Below are 22,738 nucleotides of genomic sequence, written 5' to 3' on the forward strand. Positions count from 1 at the left end.
GTCACTATAGGACAGTACAGCAGATATCATGAGCTTATGCAGTTTGTTTTCACCATTGCCAGTTTGACATTAAAGTTGTAGACTATTTTATATTTGTTATTTTTTTATATCTCACGTCGAGAGAAGTGGGAGGACGGCGAACCCCCACGCACCACGCCCACTACACCCCTGGCTTGACATCACAAGGTGGAGCAGAGCATTTTGAGCTTTGTAGATGTAGACAGAGTAATAATAAAGGGTTACTCAAACATGTGCATGAAACAAAACACAATTCCAGGTCTGTTTTTGAGGAGGTAACAACATTATAACATGGCATAAAACTCACAGGAATCAATTTTGTGTAATATATAGACCTTTAAATACAGAATAAAAATAGCAAATTTGACTAAAATGGACGATATTGGATACAAATATGGTTCAAAATTTACCCAGGATAGGAAAATTAATTTATAAAGGTAATTTTTGCATTTGATCATTCTTACAGCCAATCAAAACAATAAAAATTGCATTAATTCAAGCCTGTACAGTGACATTAACCAAATATGACTAAGCATGAGTGTACTGGAAAAGTAATAATTTCATAATGTGATGTAGTTTGAAAACTGAGGTGGGGATAAAACATAAAATAATGATGCACATGCAAAACTTAAATGAACTGAAATAAAACAGAAACGCAGTGACAGGAGCTGGTCTTGTCTTGTTGTAACTAAATAAAACATGGGTGCTCTGGTTTTGATTTATTCGTCAATTTGTGTAACCTCTGATATTACAAATAAACACCCCCAATTATGCTGTCACCTCGGGCATTTGGGTGTTTTGTGGCTCAGTTACGAAAACGTCTAAAACAGTGTTAATGTCAGAGGAGAGATCGACGGTTGCTTTTATGGGAGTGTTTGTAAAAGATTTGTCACTTTGCAGGCACACACAACTGGAGCTGTTGTTTTGGAGATGTTCAAAAGCAGCTGTTCAAGCCCCAGCCCATTACCTCATTCTCATTCTCATCATGTTTTTGATATTATGCTAACTCACACAAAGTTGACCAGACTATTAAAACCAGGCTTAAAACTTAATACTCAGTAATGCAGTGACACTATGCATAAGATATACCGTATTTTTCGGACTATGAGGCGCACCGGATGTGAATGTGCATTATGAAGTTTATTTTTTATTTCCTACAAGGAGAACTCAAGTATACATTGAGCAATTATGTGTTTAATGCAGCTTTACGCACATTTGTTTACGTTTTACAGAAACTAATCTTAAAACCACATGGCTCATTTGCATAAACTATAAGCGCTGAAAAAAACATCCCGCTCCTTGTGCATTGATGCGGTCAACTTCTGTCGGACTAAAGGACACGACTCCGCGAGGGTCCTGACTAGAGTAGCCGTAATGCTCCGACAGTCCATCAAGCAGTGCGGTTTTGTAGTTTACCAAAGGCGCACTAGAACATTCTGACAGATTTTTGAGCACCGTGTACCACATAAAATCAGTTTGAGGTCAGTAAACACAACCAGAATTAATACATAAGGAGCAACTGATTTTAAAGCGCACTGTTGATTTTTGAGAAAATTAAAAATTAAGTGTGCCTTATAGTCCGAAAAATACAGTATATAAGTTTTATTTTTGAGTTTTTGCATGTTTTTATATTGTGTTGTTTGTATTGGAAAGCACTTTATGTGTTGTAAAGGGCTCTATACAGATAAATAAATATTGATTGATTGACTTGGTTATTTTGAGTGATGTCAGGACATGTTTCACTAATTTATGAAATTTAATACTCACGCTAAAAACACTGATCTATATCATATGCAGAATTTAACCGTTTGTATTTCATTACACCATAAGGAAATAACCACGGATACATTTTCCACGGTTGCCACTCTTTTTCACTTGTGTTGTTGTTGTGTGAAAGAGACTAAATTTCTATGACTTTTCCAAAACTTTCATTGAATTTACAAAATGACATGACTTTTCCAGGCCTGGATAATGACATTTTCAATTTTCCTGACTTTTCTAGGATTTTCATGACCGTAGGAACCCTGATTTTCTTTTTACTTATGTCATTAAAATTTCCTGGAGGAGCACTGCTCTGTCTGAGGCTTTATTTTAACACAAGTTAAAATAAGAAGTTAAGAAGTCCCTCTCAAATAACATTACAGTCAAATTAAACACCTAAACAGGACAATGAAAGGTAGCATTAATAATAGATTCCTGAAAAAAAAATCATGTTTTGGGGGTTTCAGAGCATCTTAAAATATTTTGGCTGTGTTTGCTTATCTAAATGTTTACATTGTGTCACCATAGTAACTGCTGAACGTCCCACCACTGAGATTCATGCAGAACACCCCCAGCAAACAGCCGGATCATGTCTCCTGGAACTGGATGTTGGTTACTGTAGGGTTAGGGCTACCAGGGCATTGATCTGTCTAGCCTTTATTACACCTCACTGATGTTACGTCCCCCAAATCTCCTGTTAGTTCCACCAGAGCCAGTACCTTGTGTTTGGCGATTTGCTGTGTTATTTTGGCCGTCTGGGTTCCCATGGGTTCAGCGGAGCTCAGGCGTCGCTCTGTGGCACTGAGCCATTCACCCAGAGGCTCCAGAGCTTCGTGAAACTCAAGCGCCAAAACCTGCAGCTCCTCCAACTGCCTCTGCCTACGGGGAAACAGAGAAACACACAATGTAAGACACGATATCAACAATGTGAGTCAAGTTTGTGGGGTTTTTATTACTTTCAGAGGTGGATAGTGCTCAGTTACATTTAATTGAGTAACGATTTAACAAAATTGTACTTTTCTAGCAGCATACTTGAGTAATACTACTTATTTATTATTAGAATTTATTATGACCTTTTAGTCTCATGTTTAGTGCAGTACTATAACTTTGGTAAAAGTTTTGATATCTCTTCCCACTGCAAGTAAATCCTCAAGTGACATAAGTTTTAAGTTAACAATATGAAATGATTCGAACATTTGTGTTTCTTGCACCGCTCCTTCACATGTAATGTATGGCAAAAGGAGAAATTCAATTTGTCAACTGGACAAAAGTTTATTTTGTTAACTAAGTTTCACAGCTCATCTAAACTGCTTCATCAGTTCTGGTCAGACGCTGGTGAACACTTCCTTATATCTGCCTGCAGGGAGGAGCTAACTACACTGAAACTACTCTGTAACTAACACATCTACTTGTTTACAGTTTCTATTAGTTAATTAGACCTATTGAACTTGCAGTGAGTATGGGCTCATTAGGAGAATAATTCAGGGCCATAATGGAGCTTTCACACTTCTGGACCTGATCTGGCTATCCCTGTTCTCTTCGTTTTGATTTAGTAAGTAAGTAAGTAAGTCTTTATTTATATAGCGCTTTCACAGACATTTTCTGTCCCCAAAGACGCTTTACACAGCATTATTCAGCACTATTCATTCAGCATTCATTCATACAGCATTATTCATTCACTCTAAACCCTGATGATGGTAAGCTACTATTGTAGCCACAGCTGCCCTGGGGCTCACTGACAGAGGCGCGGCTGCCATGCCACTCGGCGCCATCGGTCCCTCCGACCACCACCAGCACTCACACACACACCACTTTCATACTAGGCAATGTGGGAAGAAGTGTCTTGCCTAAGGACACAATGATTGAATTGATTGTATTTTAACTGACCATGACTATCAACTGTTTATGGAGACCTATGTAGCATGTTTTGGGTTGGGGGAAACCGGAGCACCCGGAGGAAACCCATCCAGACACGGGGAGAAACATGCAAACTCCACACAGAAAGGCCTGGGCGACCCGGGGATCGAACCCAGAACCTTCTTGCTGTGAGGCATGAGTGCTAGCCACTCAGCCACCGTGTTTTGATTTAGGTTTGAGGATGGAATTGTAACTAGGGGAAAAATGGTGTCTGAGTCCCCCATTTCTAGATGGTTTGCCTTTCCTAACAAAAATAGCTTACTAACTCTCCTCTCAAACCAATTCTTTTCTTCTCTTGCAAAGATCTGTACCTCACTGTCCTCAAAGGAGTGGCCTGAGGCTTTTAGATGGAGATGTACAGCAGACTGAGGTCCTGTGTTGTTCTCTCGTCTGTGTTGGTACATCCTCTTGTGAAGTGTCTGTAGCGTTCACTGCAGTCTTCACTACACTGAATGGAGCACATTGCTTAGTTTGTGGCTCGGTGTTTTGTCCTTTGGATGGACCAGTTTCTGTCTTAAAGTGTTTGTAGGTTTGAAATAGACTGGGATCTCATGTTCTGTTTTTCAGAAACACCAGCCATGTAAGGAATAGCTACCCCCTTTCTCCTGGATTCTATGTAAGGAATAGTATATTATTTAATGTTTTATCCTTTATAACTTCAAATTATAAATCAGATGTTATGTCCCGAAGTGTAGTCTTTAAGTTACACTTTTTGACGTTGCATTGGTCTTATCTTAATCATTCAAAAAGATTCTTGTTAATTTATGATATGGTTGTGCATTATCCATTTTAATTGAGGAAATTCAGAAATCCAAGGACAAAAGTTGTTAGACTAGACCCATATTCATTTGTTTGATAACAAAACTCCTTTACTTTTTCTTTGTCTCATAATTTGGCACAAGGCACGAGCACGAGCTGTGCAGTTGGATTTTTCTAATTGACAATGCTGTGGTTTAGGCTTATTAATGTGGAAATGTATACAGTTTTTTTTATCTTAATTTATGGTAATTAAAAATTTTATTTATATTTATGTTTAAATATAAAGAATTTGAGTACTACTACATCTTCTATGCTAACGGCAACTTATATTAACATAGTAGTTATTTTAAGTCTTTATCCTTGTTTGATGTTATCTTTACCCCTGCTGGTTTTCCAATTAACACATGGGGGAAGGAGTCTTCACTAATGAAACACTTAAATTACATTATTAAGCAGACACCCTAACCACAGAAATCTGCACACGTGGTAATTAAATATTGACTGGAGCAGACAAAACCACAATTTCCTTTTAGTTGGTTTCTATGGTGATGGAGAAAGAAGCTTTAGGGCACAGATTAAGCCTGCATTCGTTAACCCGGGCTCACATACCTGCCGCTGGCCTTGTCCATGAGGCTGGTCCATCTCTGGTCCAGACTCTGGAGCTGGGTCTGGATCTTGTCCCGGTCTGGAGCGTCGGCGGTGGCTGCGATTCTCTCTCCCTCGGCCCGGATCATGTCCACTGTGGGTTTGCGGTCGTCCAAGAGTCTCTGTAACAACTAGAAAACAGAAAGAAAAGCAGAAAGAGGTTTAGTCTACATATTAGATAGTGGTTATTTTTGAGCAAAACATGACAAATACACACAATCCTATCTTTAATTTTTGAGAGATTAAACAATTACATGGTACTGGATAATTGTGGCAAACCAATGTAATGAGAAATACTAGTAGTAATTAGGGATGCACGGATACCGATACTGGTGTCGCATATCAATACCAGACTGAAAATGTTGTTGGATTGAGTATCGGTTCCACAAAATTGGTTCAGACTTTTAATTCGACCTTTAAATCGATGTAATAAGATATTTACAGACAAATTTTTGTCCTAGAACGTCTCATAATGTTTAAACTTTAATTGACATGAAATTCTTCAGTTGTCAGGATAAATAATAGTTGCATAACACAACTGAATCCCTTGTGTAATAAGTTAACTGTGTTTTAAGGAAATAAGTGTAATTTCTGTCTCTACACTGATATCGGTGAATATCGGATAGCGCCAAATACTTAGAGTGAAAGTATCAATATAGATATCAGAACTGAAGAAGCTGGATTGGTGCATTCCCAGTAGTAATAGTATTTAGTGGTTACAAAAAGGTAGTCATAAAAGTAGAGGTTTTCAGTATTAACATAGCATAATTTCCGGAAAAACACATTTGTACACATATACTCATGCACCTGTCTATAAGCCGCAGGTGTCCACGTTGAGATACTTACATAGAAAGATGGTACACAAGATTTTTAACATTCTTTATTAAATACTGGTATGAGCTTTTTCCGAACAGTGCTTGTCAGTAACACTACAGTATTACGACAGAATTATCAGATGTCGTCACTTCGCTTCACTCTACTGCGCATGTCTCCTGCAAGAGCCACTGTCCTGTTTGGGATCATGTCAGGAAAGAGGTTGGAGACCCCTGGTTTAATGTGTGAGAATAAAGTAGCATCTTATAGTCCGGAAATTATGGTATGTACAATCTATTTTAGTACTAGCATGGATTTGTAGACACCTATGGACTTTACTAGTAAGGACATACATAACAAATTACATTATACATATAAGGAAATGCCATTTTCCTCATTAATATAATCTTAATAGCATCTTGAATAACCACATCCTATATATTCAGTCCCCTCTCTCCATTAAGTTCAGTTTTCTTCCTGTTGAAACCATGTCTATCTGTTCTTCTTTGAAACCCTCTCAGCTCAGGAATGCACTCTCTCTTCAGTTACTATTTTCTTATCAAAGCGGTGACACCGTTTTTGCTGGGAGGATGTAAACACGTTTGATTGATCTGTCTTCACCAGAACTGCTCTCCTCCGCTCACAATCACAGGAAGCTCGTGTAAGATAAACAGGAGAGGTGAGAGAGTGCCCCGAGACAATGTAGATCCAGGAAAAACGTATCTAAGGAACCTGAACTGGACTAAAGATGTAACATGAGAGTCTTAAAAGGAATTAGGACCTAACTCAGAAATCTATTTTTACTTTTTAACGCTGCACTGTGTCACAATTGCTCGTCTCCATGGAGATGTTGGTGAAATATTGCAGCTATGTTAGATATCAGGATGGTGAAGTTACTTAAAAGTGCACTGTGTTACTGTTCTGGTGGAAGGTCATCTGCCCGTCTCCGTGGAAATGGTACTGCAGAAATGTCACAGAGTACGGCATTAAACATCTACCTCCCTAGAGTCAAGCTGGCGACGTTACTAGGCCAAGTTACAGGTCAGATCTGTGGATATTTGATGCTGTTCTCAGTAAGAATGCATGTTTTTCAGTACAATAAAATCCCTATAATTGAATAAATGCAAGTAATATATACATTTAATGCAATACTGTGGGACATTTTAGGCAAAGCAATAAAATGGGTCCATGGGTACAAGCAGGTGATGGATCCTAGTCCCAAAAAGTTCCACAATGCACCTTTAAAGACGGCGTATTTTACTTCTACCTGCTAACACATAAACATATTTAGATCACCTTTTATTGTTTGCTATATTCTCCTAAAACAACGTATTAACATGTTTTATAAGTTTCTCTCTCTATTTTTTTGATTCTTCTCTCACTTTGCTCCTCATGCTAATCCCCTCCCCCCCAGAGCGCTACCACAACACAATCTGCGTGCATCCCACTAATGAAACTACTGCACATCGTGTCAGGTTTGTCAAGTTGTTGTGTGCAGTTTTGCATCCTGCCTTTGTTTATTTGTGGAGTATTGTCGTGTGAAAGCGCGGGTGATGTAGGCTTGTGAATCTTAAGCCCCATTACCATGGCGATGTTGTTGCTTTGTCAGAAATGGTTCACAGTATGCCATTAAACCTATCTAGCATTTGTACTATTATTATGCCAGGTGTTTTAGTGTTAAAAGAAAAAAAAAACCTTGGGGACAAAAAAAAAGCATTCTTATTGTGAGTGGAGCTCGCCTCTCTACAGATCAGACCTGTAACTTGCCACCTGCTTGTTTCCATGGGGATAGATACTTCATTGATCCCAAAAGGAAATTCAAGATAGACAAGTTTAATGCCATACAGTGGGATCTAGGCAAAGCAATAACATCTCCATAAAGACAAGTAAGTGGTGGAAAAGTTACACAGTGCACCTTTAATTATGTAAAGTTTGTATATATAAATAAATCAATTGCATGTTGTTAGTCGTTAAGGTTAAGGTGTAGTAGTGCTTTTCAGTATAAAGTACCTTCTGTTCCTGTATTTGTGCCTTGACCACGCGGTACTCTGCAGACGGAGGCTTCTGATTGGCCACCAGCTCCTCTGTGTCGCTGAGCCAACTGAGCAGCGGCTCCAGAGCATCCTGAAACTTCCCACAATGCAACAGGGCCTCCTGCAGCTGGGCAATGCGCTCTGCCACCTGAGGACAGAGGGGGCAGCGGTGAGCAGGAAAGTCTTACTTAAAAACATTGTTCTCAATTGTACATTTTTTTTATATATGCATTAGGAATGTAAAGATATCCAAATCTCTCGGTACGATACTTATTGCGATATTTTGGAGAGACTCATATAATTGTAGCTAGAAACATTTTTTGCTTTTAAAATACCTTGACAAGACTTTGGTGTGAATTATTTCCATCATAATCCCAAGAATTCAAGTAAAAAACATATATCTTCACTGAAATGAATCATGGGATATGTAGTTTCTGATGTTTATAAGTGTTGGCTACTATAAAACAAGGCATTTAAGCAAAGGAACTTGTGATTCAATATATTGGGACAGCCCACGATACTATTGTGAGACTTTCGACGATACAGTATCACAATATTTCGGTTATTGTTACATCCCTAATATGTATGGTCTGAAAAGGAAAGAAAAAATACAAAATGGAGTAAAACAATCATTCAATATGAGCGTTCATTTAGGGTTGTCCACCTGAAAAAGAGACTTTAATGGTATTTAAAAAGTGAAAATCAGCACACCTGTTGTAGTTCCAAGTAAATCAGATCTTTATGGTTAGATTGTGATAAAACAAAGCTAGAATTAAAGTCTAACTTCGGTAACAGAGCTTCAGACAGAGCAGTATCTCCACTTAGCTATACTAAAGGTGTCAGTAAGTTATTATTTTTGGTAAAGGTTCAGTTTGTCTTCTGAAAACATTAGGCTATAAGCTATCATGGTGTCCTTTATGCCAACCAATCTAATATTAGGACTGTGCAATGAATTAAACTGTAAAACAGATCGAGATTCAGTCATTTGTAATTATCAAAAACATGCTTGGATCTTTTTAATGGAAAGGTTCATGCTGTAAAAATGATCTTTCATACTACAGAGTGCCTTGGATCTCCTCTCCTCTGACTGCTGTACACATCTTTTTACTTCAGTTTTTTTTTTTTATATATATTGTTTATGTTCTGGAAATAAATATTGGAAGCCATTTTATTAAGACAAAAGGAAACTGAATAGAAAATATGAAGGGACACATCATTTTGGACACTCAGACTTGGTGAAATATTGTCGTTTCATGTGATATCACGACAACCGTAGTTCCGTACCCTTTTGTTGAGTGAGTTCCATCTGAGGTTGGTGGTCTCCAGGTCGTGCTCCAGTCCCTGCGTGTCGGTGTGTTTGGCGGCGCTCTGGATCAGGCCCTGTCCCACCGCGTTCACGTGCTGCAACTTCGGCTGGATACTGTCCACCTGCTCCCGCTCCACCGCCTGGAACAAAAGAGACACGAAATATTGTAGAATAAGAGGGTTTTTATTCATTGTTTTCCATTGTTTCATTCTAACATTACAGTGGTACAGACGATGCTTATTTGAATCATTTTTGAATACATATTTTGTGGGTCGTCACTTTTCAGACTAAACAGTGAACTGATGAACTGTAATTACCATTCTTGTGTATTATTGATGTATTCTGTTTGCGTTTTTTCTATAATCAATTAATTTTGAACTTACTGCTTTCAATTCAAAAAGAATAGTTGAAGATTTTCTTACGTTATAACGCTGTTTCTTCATCAAAAATATACCTGGAGCTGTGTTTTGTTTCATTATCCCATGTTTAGCACACAAACCCTGCATATTTAGGTTGAAACTCCACACACCTTCACTAGAATCATTTGGATCATTTCAGCCCTGGAATTACCAGTCTCTACTGAACAAGACATTACAAGGTAGAACAGAGCATTTTGAGCTTTGGAGATGTAGACAGATAATAATAAAGGCTTACGCAAACATGAGTGAATGAAACAAAACACAACTCCAGGTAAGTTTTCGCTGCGGTAACAACATTATAACATGCTTTAAATCTCATAACACTCAATTTTGTGTAATATAAGACCTTAAAAGTTAAAGTCTCTTTATATTTATGATCATACAACAAGCAAAAAGCGTCATTTTTAATGCCAATTTATTGCTCAGTTTGTTTTCAAGTAGACCAAAATAGACTAGGGGCATCTCCTCTATCAAAGGAAAATACTATATTATTTATTCACCTTTATAATCTTAGTAAGAGACACAGGTGAGTAGGAGTGTAAGAAAAAAATCTATTCAGTGATACTTCATTGCACAATTCTCAAATAGATTCAAAGTGGATCCGAATCAATTTTTTAAATAACATTTTTCACAAATCATATCATCAAATCATTATTTACGTTCACTGTTCTCATGATTTCAAAACATTTAATACATTATATCTCATACAGCTGTGTTCTCTTGGAAGGTTTAGTTGACTGTATTATTAGAAGTAATTATTGATAAATCACAATATGTCATCCATTGTTTTAGTATCGTGATATATCGAATCGTGACATGCATATCCTGATAGATATTGTATCGTCAGACTCAAGGTAATGCACACCCCTACAGATGAGAGGACACTGCTTCAATCTACACCAAAATGCAGAATTACTATCATTTCTTTGTGATAAAATGATCCATAATGATGGCATGTAAATATCATTAGCAAAGTAACTAGCAATAAAGTAAAAATGTCTAAAAATACAGTTTGCAGTTAAACAATTATGCATACCTATGTGTAAAGACCTAAAACTATAACAGCACAGTAGTACAGTTTTACTACAAAGACCTTGATTCACAGTTCTAATAAAAATGATCCATGACAAAGATAAAAATACAGTTTGAGGTTAAAAAATATATGTCCCTCTATAGTAAAGACCTACTCAACTCAAAGCTATAACAACACAGAGTACTACAGTTGGACCAGTTTCACTACAAAGATCTTGATTCACTGTTCCATTAACGAGGTGGGAGATGGGAGCCTCCTCAGACAGAGCGGTGGGGAGGGGCAGACGGAGGATTAGAGGATTACACAGTTTGGGGCCTGACTGGAAAAAGCTGAGTCGACAAAACTTAATCACAAATTTAAACAGTCCCAGCGGTAGTACATCACCACACACACACACACACACACACACGTTTATGAAGAGGGCGGAGGGGCCGGGGCCGTTTTGGATCCGCAATAGAGCCAGACTCCCGACAATAAAGACTAAACACACCTTCTCTGGCAGCAGACCAAAAACACACAGCGAGACGAGTATGAAACCCTTAAAGAAACATTCAAAAGCAGCTCGCATATAGTGATGTGCAAAAATACAGAAATATCGATATATCGTATAGCTTAATGTGATGATACAGTATCGATATCATAGGCCGCTGTATCGATACATCGCCAAGAGTATTTTTTTGGTACATTTTACTGAATTATTTTCTTACAGAGCTACAATTTTGCTGCTCGTTCAGACGAAGGAAACTCGTTTTTATGCAACAAATTTGACATTTTCACTGTTTTGATGAGTAAAATGGGCGTGTTTCTTATTTACTTTGCACAAGAAGTGGTTTAACAAAGACTTTTAGTATCACAGCCATGATATTGCCTTTATTTTTTATTGAATCGTATCGAATTGATTTGAAATATATCGTATCAATTCCAAAAATGGACTGTATCGAGGTATGTATCATATCGTGGCCTAAGTATAGAGATATGTATCGTACCATGGCCTGTGTATCGAGATATGTATCGTGTCGTGGCCTATGTATCGAGATATGTATTGTATCATGGCCTATGTATCAAGGTATGTATTGTATAGGCAACTTCTTAATGATACCCAGCCTTAATCGTAAAAAAAACAATCTATCTCCATGGACACCAGATCCAGGTATTTTTCTTTGCAATAAAATGCCGGTAACTGAATAAATGCAAGTTCCTCCAAAAAGAAAAATTACACCATACATCTTTAAAAGCCTACCAGATCTCTCCATTCACTGTAGTCTCCAAATTGACCTCATTATGGCTTTAATTTGATCTATATCCATGGAGACAAGCAGGTGAAACTGCTAGGCCAAGTTACAAGTCAGATCTATGGAGAGACTATTTCGTTCACAGTAAGAATGCTTGTTTTTCCAAATATTTTGGGGCAATAAATGAGTTGAAAATGAATAAATGAAAGATAATTTACAGTTTAAAGCCATAGTGTGACATTCTGGGCAAAGCAATAACATGTCTGAAACTGATACCAGACTCAGCGCAGAAAAGTTGCATAGTTTACCTTTTACGTAAGCCGTAATGTATTGGAAGAACCTCAAATAACCATGAATACCCCAGAAATTGCACCATAAAACCTTGCCAATTTGCAAATCCAACAATGAACTACCAATTAACATAGTAATCAAGAAGTCTCCCAGTTTTTTCTGTCTTTCCAGTATTCCTCAAACCGGTGCGTATCACTCTGGCCCCTCTAAATCCCGGAGAGATGGAGCTGGGGTCAAATGACATTAAACTACTGAGGCTTGACATTCAGAGAGAAGCAGGACTCTCCCGGAGGAGTGAAGCCGGACCAGCCAAAACCCAAACCAGAAACATGACCAGAAACACAACCAGACCTCCATCTCCCTGTCTCTCTTGTTTTCTATCTCTTTCTCGCATCGCTGTGTCTCAAAATAACAGATTTTCGGGACCTTAATGAAACTTTGCAGTGACATCGTGCTGTGGATCTACGGTACAACGGATTTAAACAACACATTTTTAGGAGCCTGTGATCAGTTCGAGCACTCATGGTCCTGGTTAGGAGTTTGATTGATGGATCTACACCGCAAAAACTAAAATCTAGCCAAGTTTAGATCGCTTGAATTAAGAAAGGTTTGACGAGTGAAATGATCTGCCAGTGGAACAAGACTTTTTGTACTTAAAATATGAAAATACATCTTGTCTTGCTACACTTAAAATAAGAAAAACAACAACTCTGTGCACTTAAAATAAGAAACTAAATGAAATATTGCTTGAATTAAGAAAAACACACTTATTTCATTGGGAGATAATTTTACTTGTCAAGTTGAATCTACTCAAATAAAGTAAAATCTTCTTAATTTAAGTCATTTAAACTTATTTAGGTACAGTTTTTTTTGCAGTGTACTAAAATGTGAGAGTCAAAAACTGTTTGTGTTGCATTTTTGTAAGAAAAGCACTCTGTAAATAAAGTTTAATTGATTGAACTAAGTCGGCTAATTGTGTTAAAATAAAACTCAGATTAAATCAATTCTGACAGAGAAGTGCTTTCAGTTAGCGTCACACCCACAGGGAAAGATGATATCAGCTGTAATCAGTGCAGAAATTTTGATGCAAGTATTACAAAACTACAAGAAAGAAGGAGAAAGGGAAATGCAAAGAGATTGAGAGGGAGAATGAAAGAAAAACAAAGAGAGGTGTTAAAAACTATAGAAAACCGCTTTTTTTTTTTTTTTAAGAAATTGTGAGCTTTCAAAACAAAACATGCTTATACTAGAGGTGTAATGATATCCAAGTCTTACGATACGATAGCGTCACAGTATGAGCCTCACGGTACGATATTTATTGAGATATTTTAAGGAGGTTAAACAGAACTGTACTTCTTAAAACGCCTTGACAAGACTTAATCCAAAGAACTAAGACTTAAAAATGCTTAGAACTGTTATTTCTCCATGTAATCTGCACCGAAATGGAGCAAAGGATCATGGTCTATGTAGTTCACTCTGTTTTTTAGGCTATTGTTGCACCATAACTCTTAATTTAAGCAAAAAGACTTGTAATTCGATATATTGTGATGGTCCACGATATTATTGTGAGAACTTTGACGATAAGATATCCCGATATTTTGGTTATTGTTACATCCCATGCTTATATTGTATTTTAATTTACTCAAATTTAATAAATATGGCAAAAAATACTAGATCTTAAAGAGCTTCTATCATACTACAGAGACATTTTCCAACGCAAATAAACGTACTGTAAAAATGACACCTTAAAAGCAGCGCTAAAACATGCAGTGATAATCAGGCTGGTGGCTCTATACCAAGAAAGAGTCTAATTAACCGACTTCACACATCAGCTCTTTTCATTTAGTAGATGTAGGCCGCGCAATTTTCTCCTTTTATTTGAACACAACTGACGTCTGCTTCGGTGAGCTTTGTTTTCATAGATTATAGTGATACAGAGCCAAAAATGTGCCCAAGTCAGTGTATTTTTGTATTCGGGAGTGTTCCAAAAATGACAATGAAAGCTAATTTTAACAAAGACAAGACATTTCCATTTCATTTATTTTACTTTAACAATTGCAGCCTTCACGATTCGCTCATTAAGACCATTCAAGCATTGATTTCTATAACTAATTAGGTTCCATCTTGCAGCTAAAATGGTGAATATTAAATTTACAAAGTGTATTGTCTAACTTTTCTGGTGGAGTTTTATCCAAGGAGATGTTTTTGCTTTGTCTGGAATGTTCCACAGTATGGCATTAAACCTTTCTACCTTCATGGAGACCAAACAAGGCCAAGTTACAGGTCAGATCTGCGGAGAGGCGACCCCGCTCACAGTCAGAATGTCTGTTTTCTAGGTATTTTTGAGCTCTAAAACCACCTGTAATTGAATAAATGTAAGGTAGAGCTGTTTAATGTCACACTGTGGAACATTCCAGATTAAAGTGACATATCCAGAAGGTTCCACAATGCACCTTTAAGTGAGTCGGTTGCAGATTTCTCACTCAATGTGTAATGAATCCTGCTATAATGGCTTAAAACAATACAAACGGTTAAGTACATTTTTATATTTGCATTCATAGAGGAGAGTTCTCAAGTTTCTCACACCAAGTAGCCGGCCGCCTGAGATAATATTTGGTTTTCCGAGTACCATCAGATCTAAACCCGGACTAGGTCAGGCCAAAATTAGGACTAAACATGGACTACAATGAGACTAAGCCAGAGCTAAAACAAGACTAAACAGTGGCTAAGTTAGTCCTAAATAATGAATAAATCAAAAGAGGGTAAATAGATTAAAGGTCCTACACATAGAACTATAATAAAATCTGGAAGATGAATCCAAGATGGCGTCATATTGTTTTAAGTGGCCTGTGCTCAATCGTGCATCAAAAAAATGTTCACTTCTGCATTTACTTTGTCAACACGGGCGAGCTTTGGACCAATCAGAGCGAGAGTTTTACAAAGATACATTTTAGGCGCTTTGAAGATTTAACATTTTTAACGAGTTTATGTTGTGAAAATAGAAAAGAATCCCTGCAAAATCTGACCTGTTTGAAAGTTGTTCATGACCTGTCAGCCGAACATGGGCAGTCTGAATTCCCAAAAAATGCATCGCGCTCTACGGGAAAATTCTTTCTGGGCCCAAGTTCCCAAAAGTTGCAGTACCTGGAGCGGCCACTAGTCGATCTAGCCCATTATTCAGTTTTTATTATAAATCCATGATCCTATATTACACTAAATCTAATCTTGTGACCTTTAAGCCATGTTATAATGTTGTTACCTCCTCAAAAACAGACCTGGAGTTGCGTTTTGTTTCATTCACACACGTTTGAGTGACCTCTTCTTATTAGTCTGTCACATGTCTACATCTCAAAAGCTCAAAATGCTCTGTTCCACGTTGTGATGTCACGTAGGCGTAGTTTTCAATTTAGTTTAGTAGAGATCAGAAATTGTAAGGCTAAAATGATCCAGATGATTTTAGTGAAGTTGTGTGAAGTTTACAAACACGGTGGAGCTCTTCCTCGATTGCCTGATGACATCACAAGATGGAACAGAGTGTTATTAGTTTGAGAAGAACTAAAATCTGCAGGTTTTTGCGTGTTTAACATGTGTGAATGAAACGAAAAACACAACTCCAGGTCTGTTTGCGATGAGAGAACAACATTATAACATAGATCATAAAATAGCGTAATATGGACCCGTTTAAGAAACCCCTGTATAGAGCATATGGAGGCTGTGAATGAGACTCTGGATCTGTTATTGCACAGAGCTGCTCAGTGGAAACAGCTGTGTTGTGGTGACGGGCGTCGAGCTCAAACAGGAAGTCTGTCGCCCCCAAAACAATGAGCTGAGGCCTGACCCGCCCCGCCCAAAAACCTTATCCAACGCGCACACCATCCTGGACCACAACCTGGACGAAGACGGAGGTGTAATTACAAACACAAAACAATAACTCATCGACAACTTTCACTGTAGTATTTGAACTCAGAGAAGTGACAGGCAGAATGACACAAAGCTACTGTATATATGTCGCCTATCCTGTTTTGGTTTATCTCATCTATACTTCACTGTGATTGGTTAAAAACATCTGTCAATCACTTAGAACATAACAAGACTGCTCAATAGTGAAGTGGGCGGATTATTGTGCCCAAAATAAATAAAAATGTAGATGTAGAGTGCCTGTTTTTGAGTGTAAAGTTGCAATAGACACAAAAGCTCTGAACTATGATAAATTACTAACAAAAATGACAAAGAATATATATTTTTTGCATGGAATTCTGTAGTAAATTAAAAAAAATCTTATGTTGACAATGCCGCAAACTATTCTTTCAGTAATGAATGAATGATTACTACATTTCATATATGTTCATTCATAGATTTTCAGCCTTCAGTGAGAGTCTACAATGTGAATAATCATGGAAATAAAGAAGAAAAAGAAAGAAAAAAATTTTGTTCAAACTTTTGACGGTTTAAAACTTCAGTTCAGTATTTTAAATTTGTCCGGGAGCAAAACAAAACTAAAGTTATGCTGAAAATACTAATTAAAGTAACATTTGACTTTCTCTCTCTTGGTTCTGCACATGTCCAAGTCTCTCCCCCTCGTCTCTCCCTTCTCTCCTCCCTCATCTCCTCCTCCTCCTCTCTGTGTTTCTGTGGTTGGATCCACTGAAGCTCTGGACACTGTCCCACATTGTTGTCATTCTTCTCCACCTCAGCCACGGGACCGGCCTGTCACAGAGGAGAGGCTCACACCAACAATCAATCCATCACACACTCTCACCTTCCTCCCTCACCACTCTCCTCTCTCTCCATTCCTCACGCCTTCTCTCTCTATGTCCCTCTCCTTTCCTCTGTCGTCTCTAACTCACTCCACATCTCTTCTTCCCTCTCTCTATCTCCAAGTCTCTCCCACGTCCTTCCCCTCTCTCCAATTTTTGATCTCTTCATCCCTCCATTCCCCCCTCTCTCTCCAATTCTTCCCCAATCTCTTCTTCTCTCTCTCTCCAAATCTATCTCAATATCTCCTTCACTATCTTCCTCCTCCCTCCCTCCAATCAACCAACCCGCTCTCTCTCCAACTATACATCCCTCTCACTCCCTCTATCTCTCTTTCACTCTCTCTCCAGCTCTCTCCAATCTCTTCTTCACTCTCTCTATCTTCCTTTCTCTCCAAATCTATCTCGATCTCGCGTTTGCCATCTTATTCCTCCCTTCCTCCACCCCCCTCGCTCTCCAACTATACATCTCCAACTCTCCCTCAATCTCTTCTTCTCTTTCTCTCCAACTCTCCCTCAACCTCTTCTTCTCTCTCTCTATTTCCCCCTCTCTCCAAATCTATCTCCATTTCTCCATTGCTATCTTCCTCCACCACCCCCAACAATACATCTCTCTCTCCCTCTATCTCTCCAAATCTCCCTCAATCTCGTGTTTCCTCTCTCTATTTCCCTGTCTTTCCAAATCTCCCTCCATCTTTCCTTCACTCTATCTAGCTCCCCCTCTTTCTCTTGTCAAACTTTCCCACCTTCCTCCACTCCCCTCTCTCTGCAACTCTCCATCTCTTCCTCCATTTCTCCCCAGTCTCTTCTTCCCCCCTCTCCAAATCTCCCTCCATCTCTTCTTCACGCTCTCCCTCCTCCATCTCTCCCTCAATCTCTCTCGCTTCACTCCCCCAATCTCTTTGTTCCTTTATCTCCCAATCTCTCCAAATCTCCCTCCATCTCTCCACTCCTCCTTCTCTACCACCCCCTCACTCCCTCTCTCAATCTCTCCCTCCGCCCTCCCTCAATCCTTCTCGCTCCACTCCTTCTCTACCGCCTCGCTCTCTCCCTCCAACCCTCCCCCAATCTCTTTTTCCCCTTCTCTATCTCCCGATCTCTCCAAATCTCCCTCCATCTTCCCTCCTTCTGTCAAACTTTCCCACCTTCCTCCACCCCCTCTCTCTGCAACTCTCCATCTCTCCCTCCATCTCTCCTTCAATCTTCCTCGCTCCAGTGCCCCACTATCTTCTACCTCCTCTCAGTCTCTCCAAATCTCCCTCCATCTCTCTCTCTGTCTCTCCACTCCTTCTCCACCACCCACTCTCTCCCTCTCACTCAATCTCTCTCTCCTCCCTCCCTCAATCTTTCTCGCTCCACTCCTTCTCTACCACCTCTCTCTCTCCCTCCAACCCTCCCCAATCTCTTCTTCCCCCTCACTATCTTCCAATCTCTCCAAATCTCCCTCCATCTCTCTCTCCGTCTCTCCACTCCTCCTTCTCTACCACCCCCTCTCTCCCTCTCTCCATCACACCTCCTCCACGCGTCCTTTGTCGACCTGTGTTGATCTGCGTCTCCCCTGTTCTTTCCCACGTCACAGCTGCCAGATCTTCTCACAAACCTGCAAACGTAATACTGAAAAAATCTATTTTTCATCTAGACCACAAACACAACACTGACGTTTCCGCTTTGGCCGCAGTTTGGTGTCAACATGGATCATGACTCAAATCTACTGGAATCTATTACAACTGGGAGGTTCGATACTTGAGAAAAATAAGCTTTTTTATTCATCGCAGGTTAAAGGTGCAACATTGGTTTGCTTGGAATGTTCCACAGTGTAACATTAAAAAGCTCTGTGTTACATTTATTCAATTACAGGCGGTTTTATAGCTCAAAAATACCTAGAAAAACTGGTATTCTTGACTGTCCACAGATCTGACCTGTAACTTGGGTTTAGTTTGGTCTCCATAAAGACTGAAAGATGAATTGCCATAGTGTGAAACATTTCAAACAAAGCAATAACATCTCCACCGAGAAAAGCATTTGATGGACCCACCACGAGAAAAGATACACAATGTAACTTTAAGCTTATTCTAACTTTAAACTTTTCATTCCTTACACACTACTCACTTCTTTGACCTGTTGCCCAGTTAGTTACAGCCACCAGAAATAGCCAAGTCATTTAATTACTTTGCACCGGGCTCATAAACGCATTCATCTCCCTTCACCCTGTTACAGCCTACAGTAAATAGTCCCTCATACAAAACAAACACGCACCATTGTCCATAGAGTCTGCTGTATGTCACTGCCCTATATTCACTCATCATGAGGTAAACATATAAACATCAGAAGCCCTATTCGCATGAGATAATTATAACCTGGGGACGTCTGGTTATTTGCAAATTATGGCCCACCACTGAGTTACTTGCAGCGCATTTGCACGGGATCAGCAAAGTCCATAAATTACTCTATTTTACTGATATTGAGTGCGTATATATGCACGTCAGTATCCCAGTTATGGCAGTAACCGGGATACTGCGTATACATGCCGCAGTATATGCAGTTACTATCGGAATATACAAGCAACAGTATCTTGGTTTCTCGTAACCCGGATTCTGCCTTATTTGGGATACTGAAAACAGGATACTGCGTACACATGCATCATGACGAAACCAGGATACTCAAAAAACCTGATCATAACTGGGATACTGATGTGGATATAAATGCACTCTTTGACTAAGGCCCCATCCACACTGGTACGTATTAGAGTCGTTTTCGTTGTGGATGCAGTGTTCGTCCACACTAATCCGACTGAAAACGGCTCCAGAGACAGAATGATCTAGTGCCGCCAGCTCCCACGAATTCATCTGAGTACAGATCTGATCTCTCACTGTGTGGATGCCTGAAAACGCTGATACGCTGATGTAGGTCTATGCACCGCAAAGTAGCTAATTCACCACCAAAACGCTAAGAGACTGCAGACGTATAATCTCTGAAAAGTTTAACATGAACCACCTCCAACGTGATAGAAGCACAGAACAGACTCACCATCAGCAGAACACCCCTCTGTCACAGAAAGAACACTCATATTCCACTGAGTCGTGTTCTTTAGTCCGACAGAAGCTGAACCGCATTAACGCACAAGGAGCGAGCTTTTTTGAGCACTCAGTTCATGCAAATTAGCCATGTGGTTTTAAGTTTCGTTTCTGTAAAATGTAAACAAATATGCTCAAAGCTGCATGGATAAGGAAGGATTGCGGACACAGAAACGACGTGTGTGGACATAGATAGTTTCCGATACAGTGATAGAGTGATACGCGGATTCGTTTCAGTGTAAATGGGGTCTAAGATTGAAAGAGAAAAGAACTCGGAAAGAAAAGACGCACAATTACAACAACAAACACTGAGATGCAGATTCTCACGGGACTAGTATTATCACCGGACATCTGTATTTGGCAAAATATAGTAGGTAAATTGTGGTGGAATTTTTACTTTACAAATTACAGACATGGCGTATTCGCATGGGATTAAGATCTCAGGCGTCCCCTACAATTATTACAAATCACCAAAGGTCCACAGGTAAAATTAATCCCGTGCAAATAGGGCTATACTAGACACAGCTCAGTATGTCCAATCATAATTTATGTATTTATCACAATGTCAACTCACAACAGTCTTCTTCAAATTGTCTGAGAATACAATAAACTTGAACTAAATGCAAACTTGAACATTATTTTGTGTTGCTTACTTCTGTTTTCATCTTTAATTAGAACGTTTTGCACCTATTAAAACACAATGACAAAAGCAAATCAGATATTAAACTGTGAAGTGAGTGACGATATTAAAGAGGAAATTAAAGAAAAAAAAAAGCATAAGACAGTTAATTTGATCAGGAAGCAAAGCAACAAAACAAAAGTCTTAGTCATAGCTCTAATAGAAATAACTTGTGCATAATAATAAAAAACTACGTCATTGTACAAACAGTGAAAATGCTTAAAAAAAAGCATCAGGGTCCAGCCAAACACTACATCATTTCTGATATCTTAGGCATAAAGGACAATAGTAGAAGTGGATAATGAGGAAAATCAGTGTAATATATTTTAAGTTAAACAGTGTCACATTTGCTATCAGCTCCTTCGGTTTCCTCTCTCTCTCTTCCTGACAGACCTCAGCCTCCTTTTCCTGTCTTTCAATCCACCTCCTTCCTCACTTCCGCGGGGCTTTCTCTTTCATTGCACAGACAAAACCAGGTCACCAAAAAACACCATATTTGTAAATATTATAATAAGACTATTGTAAAGTTAAGGAAATATTTAAAAAGTTAGATTTCAACTTGTATTTTTGACAACAATGTACTTTCAAAACAAGAGACGATGTTTTTTGGAGAATCTACTGACTGATTCAATAGATACTGCCAGCTAGTAGTAGTAGTAGTAGTAGTAGTAGTAGTAGTAGTAGTAGTAGTAGTAGTAGTAGTAGTAACAGTAGTAGTAAGATAAGTTATTTGTCCCGCTATGAGGAAATTACAGTGTTGCAACGCAAAGGTGAAAAGAACAGGAGAATAAGAACAAGCAAAGATAAGATAAATAAATATAAAGACTTAACAACAGACATACAATAGCAATAGTAGTAGGAGAAAAAGAAGTAGCAGTAGTAATAGTAGCAGCAGAGCGGTAGCAGTAGTAGTAGTCGTAGTAGTAGTAGTACTACTAGTAGTAGCAGTAGTAATAGCAGCATTAGAAGTAGTACTAGTAGCTGTAGTAGTAGCAGTAGTAATAGTAGTCATAGTAGTAGTAGTAGTAGTATCAGTATCATCTGTAGTAGTAGTCGTAGTAGGAGTAGTAGCAGCTGTAGTAGAAGTAGTAGCCATAGTAGTAGTAGTAGTAGTATCAGTATCATCTGTAGTAGTAGTAGCAGTAGCAGTAGTAATAGTAGCCATAGTAGTAGTATCAATATCAGTATCACTATCAGTATCAGTTGTGGTAGTAGTTGTATCAGTTGTTGTTGTTATAGTAGTAGTAGAAGTATCAGTATCAGTTGTAGTAGTAGTATCAGTATCAGTATAGTAGTAGTAGTAGTAGTAGTAGTAGTAGTAGTAGTAGTAGTAGTAGTAGTAGTAGTAGTACTAGTAGTAGTAATGTAAGCATAAAAGGAAGTAGTGTGAATCAATGCATGAACACATGAACACACCAAAGCATTTCTTGCTTTTCTATACTACTCTTGTTTACACAGCTTTGTAATTGTACTGGTATAAATACAGTTGTATACTGTTATATACTGTTATATACTGGTGTATATATACTGGTGTATATACTGGTGTATATACTGGTATATACTGGTGTCATCTGTCATCAATCTTACTGTAGCTGGATCCAGATATGAAGGGGTTAATATTTCGATCCTGTTTCAGCCTCTAACGAAACAATGAACTGTGCTGTGCAAACAAATGTGATGCAAATGCCCAGAGCATTCACAGCAGTAAATGAACAAGCAGCAGAAGCCTTCTCTTTGTTTGTACTCATAATAGAACAGAACAGAACAGCTTCTTACATTTTTAAATACATGATAACACTGTATAATTACAACATATATACAGTGCGTGTCTTAATACAATATGAAAAAGTGTTTGTTAAGAATGATTCAGGCTTTGTAACAACTTAAAGAACTTACAGTATATTACGCAAAATGGACTCCTGTGAGCTTTAAGTCATGTTAAAATGTTGTTACTTTCTCAAAAACAGACCTGGAGTTGTGTTTTGCAACCCTTTCTTATTAGTC

At 38.6% G+C, this 22,738-nt stretch overlaps 1 protein-coding gene across 1 annotated transcript in view; it reads right to left on the minus strand.

The window, feature by feature from the left end:
- Positions 1-22,738, minus strand: part of macf1a (microtubule actin crosslinking factor 1a) — a 325,705-nt gene that overhangs the window by 50,069 nt on the left and 252,898 nt on the right. Inside the window, 4 exon segments of the mRNA XM_055156981.1 lie at positions 2,499-2,658; positions 5,065-5,231; positions 7,924-8,094; positions 9,231-9,392. Coding sequence (XP_055012956.1) covers positions 2,499-2,658; positions 5,065-5,231; positions 7,924-8,094; positions 9,231-9,392 — 660 coding nt within the window.

The sequence above is a fragment of the Boleophthalmus pectinirostris genome, unplaced genomic scaffold (genome assembly GCF_026225935.1).
Source record: "Boleophthalmus pectinirostris isolate CB_2022bp ecotype Guang Dong unplaced genomic scaffold, ASM2622593v1 HiC_scaffold_21, whole genome shotgun sequence".
Taxonomy (NCBI): Eukaryota; Metazoa; Chordata; class Actinopteri; order Gobiiformes; family Gobiidae; genus Boleophthalmus; species Boleophthalmus pectinirostris.